A 5,363-nucleotide genomic window follows, 5' to 3' on the forward strand; every position below is an offset into this window, starting at 1 on the left:
AAAATAAATTGTTCCAGTATTAATAGCTTCTGTAGATGTTCAAGTCCAAAGCTAGAGGCTTCCCTGTAAATAGATAACACTTTTTTTTCTTCTGAATAGGATGTCCCAAATAGGCCATAGAAACCCAATACATGTTATACAAAGGTTAATCACCATATTTACAAAGCGAAGAACAATCCTGACTGAGTTTCAATCACTTTGTTGCTAGGAGTTAGCTAAAATAATTATGTTTCCATGCTAGCTTTTTACTGTTAAGAAACGGGTGACACTATCTGTTGAAGAGAGAGTTGTATATGCCTTCAAAGACATGTTCTGTTGTTCAGTGAAAAGTTTGGATCAGATAGCGAACTAAGAGTTTGAGCCAAAAACATTCAAGCTTCTACACAAAAGTCCGGAAGCTGGCAATTCAAGCTGATCAGAGCTTTACCTGGCTGAATAGTCTTGATGCACCCTGAAAACATTTTAGTTCAGTCTGCAGTTTGGCCATAAGTCTAATCTTGTTTTGGAGAGGTCTGGCTTGGTTTAGTTCTTGTGACTGCAGAGATGCACCACGTTATGAGCCAACTTTAAGACAACCAGTATTACCTTAACAAATCAATTTGTCAAGCTAGTTTGAGAGTGGTTTTCAACACACCTGGCATAATCAATTCTGTAATTCAAAATGTCTTTTGCACTGTACAGTTATGGAAAAGATCGTATGCTGAAAAGTCTCCAAGCAAACTTTATATTAATACAAAAATTATTTATGAAAAATCTGTGATCCACAAAGTGCTTAGCATTCAAGTGGTTGACATAGCAATTACATAAGCTCATAAATTTTAAGTTATCAGGGCTGTTACCATCTTGAAAAGTGTTTTTCACCCTCCATACTGCAGGTTTTCAAAATAGCTTTCTTCGTAGAAAGCTCAAGGTAAAATAATGTATTACTGTGATACAGTATACCTTGTGACTACAGGAAGACAAGCTTGGTTAAAAAAAATAAATCACACAAAGCACATCTCAATATACAATTAATAAAGTTTCATTCAGACCTAATAGTGCAGAAATTATAGTTTTCTTTAAAAAAAAAATCAAAGCAACAACCTACAGTGATTTTCATCCAAAATGCCAACAGCCCATACTTTGCAAGTAATAAGGAAATAAATGCCTAAAATACTAACTGAAAAGGATTAACACAATATATCACAATATTTTAACATTAGTTTTATCTCCATATAGACAAACCAAATATAACTTACTTTAAATTATATTTATAAACTCAACTCAGTTTCATATAATATCTCTCTAAAATATTTTTGGAAGCCATTGCCATATGTTTAAAGAATGAAATAGCCTCCATTATTGTATGCTGCACCAAAACAAATTCAAGCAGATTACCAGAGGGGGAAAAAAAAAAAAAGAGAGAACCTGATCATTTTGATTTTTATTTGAAACAAAGGAAGCCTGTTTTACCTCCCTGTATATAGGATCACAATGCTACATCCAATGTGTTATATTTTGGCTTCTTTTGTTATTTACTAGCAGTATCTACATTATTTAACAAAAAAAAATAAATCAGGCAGAAATCAGAACACGGTTGTAATAAAATATCCAGGGTGTGGTATTACAGACGTTTTCAATGAGCTGAGCTGAGCCATTTTTATACTACTTCGGCAGGAAGTGCTTTCTTAACCCTACAAATAGTTAAGGATATTATCTACAGGTTTGTAAACAAATTACATTCTTTTTTAGGACATAAATAAGTTAAAATAGTCAGAGCAATTTGAGCAGAAACAAGGCAACATGCCAACAAAGAAACTTTATATATATATAACTATATATATAGAGATAGATATATACATATATATAATTAATTATGTATATACTTATATGTATATATCTCTATATATAGTCTCATAAATGTTTAAGTTCCTCTGTCCAACTGGTGCAAATCTACTGTGCAAGTTAAGCTTTGCAACTTCAAAAAAGTTATTTAAATTAATCTATACAATTGAGTCCATGCCACACAAGCATTTCAAAAAACTCACAGACCAGTGAATTGGATAAATAGCCTCAGAAAGAAGTCCTCTGCAGTTCCTGCTTAAGGAGGAAAAAAAAAAAAAAAAGGAAATAAAAAGAAACAGAAAGAGAGAAAGAAGGGCCAGAAGTGTACAGTACATTCATGCAGGAGGATTTTTTTTTTTTGTTTTTCTGAAAGGGAACAAGGGGGGGTATGTAAATCAGCCATTCATTCTTTCCCCAAAACCATTGTGATCAACAATTCATTCACTTGTCTCAGAGTGAATAAGAGTTCAAACAGCTTTTCAGCCAGCAATGTTTTTAATATATATATTTATCTATTTCGGTTGCTGTGGGTTTTTTTATTTTATTTTAATTTTTTTTTTTTTTGCAGTGACCTTTTCAGCTAAAGTGATGTCTCCAGGCTATGTATTGGGCTTCCTGGACTAGAAGAGGTAGCTGATTTACTTGTATCAGTTGTAAGATTTATTCCACTGTCGATAGCACTGTTGTTCTTGTTCAATGAAGACGGTGGACTCGAGTTTTTCTTGAGAGCAGGGTCTTCTTCTAGGTCTGTGTCATCAATGAGTGGGATGTGGGGCTGGGAATCTTCTATCCTAAATTCAGGATGAGTCATAAAGTTGTGAATAGAGGTTCTAGATTCTGGTTTTTCTAAACCTTCATAGAGAGAGCTACGGAATGCCTTCACGACGCGGATCTGGGGGGAGAAAAGGAAAGAGGCATCAGAGGTAGCACCTTCGAAGGGCAACACTGTGTTAGAGAATACTTTGTGAAAAATGTAGCATATGGTTAGGGCAGTGCAGGCAGCTGAAGTCCATAGTCTCTGGATGTTATATGCATAAACGAGTGGCTCAGTTATGTGCATTTTGAATATCTGTATCAACTGCAATATTAAAATAAATCAAGTTTAAAGCCATCAAAGAACTGATGGGAAGTACTGGTTAAAGAAAGCGAACATCCACTCGTGTGGTACATCCCTAGTAAAAGACAAGCCATGTTAATTGTAATGCAAATGTAAAACCATGCATGTTGATAGTTTTGCAGTGAGTAAGTAGGAAGGCTTTTTTAATTAAAAAAGTCTCTTTTGTATTGTTAAAAAACCATTACACATAACATATCACACTTCACAAACAGAAAAGCACAGAACACAGACACAGTTGGATGGGTACATATGAGACACACACAGGAGCCAAGTGTAAAAACTATAAGTAATATCAATGTTTTAAAGCAAAATCTAAATGAATGCAGCCAAGAGCACAAAAAGCCAAGCAGACAAAATACTAAGCATAATCATGCTACCACGGGGGGGAGGGGGGGGAGGGGGGGAATCACAGTTACCACATGAACAGAGATAACTTGCACACAACAACTACACTTGGAAGCCTGGATAATGTGAACATCGTATTGTTGAACCAACTTTTATTTTTCCTTCATGCATATGTGAGGTAAACACTCGAGTATAGACCCACTGTTCTAGCCATTTAACTTTTTAATATATATAAAACATGTAATAAAATAATGTATTGATTGTTGGGTTGAATTGAATTACATGATTAAACAGCAAGCTCTTTCATTTTCTGTGTCTCAGTTGTAAAACTGTAAAGTTAAATGCTGAAAGTGACACAATTTATGCCATATATGCAGTTTTTAAACTAGGTCAGCTGACTTATGCCGGGGTCAATCTAATGTCATTAACCACCTGACAGTAAGAACCCAGGGGAAAATAAACTAGAAGACTCGGCCCATTAGACTGTCAGGAACAGTGCAAATTGCTTCCCCAGGAGGAAATGAGAGGAAGAGAGTGAGGAGCATTGCAGAGTGGGGACACTAAGTCCTCGGTGGGTGGGCAAAGGGAGGAATGCTGTCTATATCCCAGTGACCTACCAGTTCTGAAAAGAAGTGAAGGTTTGTGCTGCTTTACTGCTGAAAAAAACATAACTTTTTGGAAGGGGTGGAGGGGCAGAGAGGAAAAAACAGAATGGCAAAACGTGATCTGTTGGCAAATGTTTTATGACTAAGTATGAGTTCTATCCTTCTACTTCCATGTAGTCCATGAGCGAATTTTTAGCATTTCTTAGAGGGGAGACCGAAACACAGGCAGAGGCAGGAAAGGTGCAAGCAGGCATCGTGAAAGCTTCTCCACACACATTTGAAATGGTTTGGTGGTTGGTATGTGTATCTTTTTACATGTATAATATGCTGCACGTTATTGGTTGGCCTAGTACACCACTAATTTGTAAAGCCTTAATTCCTCTTTTAATTAGCAGACTGCATCTGAGTAATGGCATGTGGTCACAGTGTTACAGCTGTGGGATCTAGCTGATCCTGTGGTTGGAGTTGTCCAAGTTGTACAGAATTTCAGCACATTTGAGAAAGAGGCTGACTTGTATTTTGATCTCTTTGACCTTTATCATTGTTTATGTCGTCTAAATTTGGATATTCATCATCTTTCAAAAATCCTGATAGCAGAAGTAAGTTATGCCATCTTCAGATACATGGCCTTCGGTCAGTTGAAATACTCTCCCTTCTCTGTATACATACATTTGGTAACACAGTAGAAAAAGCGGTTCGTGTTACTACTCATGCTAGAATAAGAGGATTGGAATGGTACAGAATGGCTTGTCCAGATCTTGGAATACGAGAAGATACTACAATCATATAGTGCACCTAACGCCTCCTTGACAGAGCACTTGGAATTACAAATCAGGGGTGTACAACAGCTGAATCTCTCGTCGTCCTGTGCTATGTGACGGTTCTGTATAGTGAACAAACAGACTGGGGTAAGAGATTCATTTGCATTACTAAAGATAGGATTTGAACTCATGGAGAAGAGGCGACACATCAATGCCCTCATTATCTATGCCCTTCTATCTTGTATTTTAGAGTGCAAGGAATTCGCCTAAACAATGAAAAAAGAATATATTTTCTCAAGGCAATCTTACTATATTGTCCTATTTTATATCGGGAAACTTTTTCTAATATGCTTACTTTATAGTATGGGCTGATACAGCGACATTTTCTGCAAAGCTATCTATTATTTCTGCTATCTAAATAAAAATAACAGTCGTCTCATTCAGTTGCAGCTGTTTGCTATATCTTACTAACAGAATAATTTCATTCTCTTGAATACAGCCACGTTGTATTGCATAGGTTTAGGTTCTATTTGCCAGCTGGATTCTTTTTAATAAAGTAAATTTGTATTTAAATAAAAAGGTTTGCAATTTGATATTATACTTAAACAGATCCAGCAGAATCCAATGAAAGTAAAGCTTTTCTTCATGTTGTACAATATGTATTTATGTCTCTATGGGTTAGCAAGGGAGGAACTGTTTTCAATTTATAAG

The 5,363-nt window shown here is 35.9% G+C and overlaps 1 protein-coding gene across 1 annotated transcript in view; it reads right to left on the reverse strand.

The window, feature by feature from the left end:
• Nucleotides 1–2,404: 2,404 nt before the first annotated feature.
• Nucleotides 2,405–5,363, reverse strand: part of ATP2B2 (ATPase, Ca++ transporting, plasma membrane 2) — a 130,411-nt gene continuing 127,452 nt past the window's right edge. Inside the window, exon 22 of the mRNA XM_009889960.1 lies at nucleotides 2,405–2,716. Within this exon, the coding sequence (XP_009888262.1) occupies nucleotides 2,405–2,716 (312 nt within the window). The remainder of the gene's footprint in view (nucleotides 2,717–5,363) is intronic.

The sequence above is a fragment of the Charadrius vociferus genome, unplaced genomic scaffold (assembly GCF_000708025.1).
Source record: "Charadrius vociferus isolate BGI_N301 unplaced genomic scaffold, ASM70802v2 scaffold67, whole genome shotgun sequence".
Lineage (NCBI taxonomy): Eukaryota > Metazoa > Chordata > Aves > Charadriiformes > Charadriidae > Charadrius > Charadrius vociferus.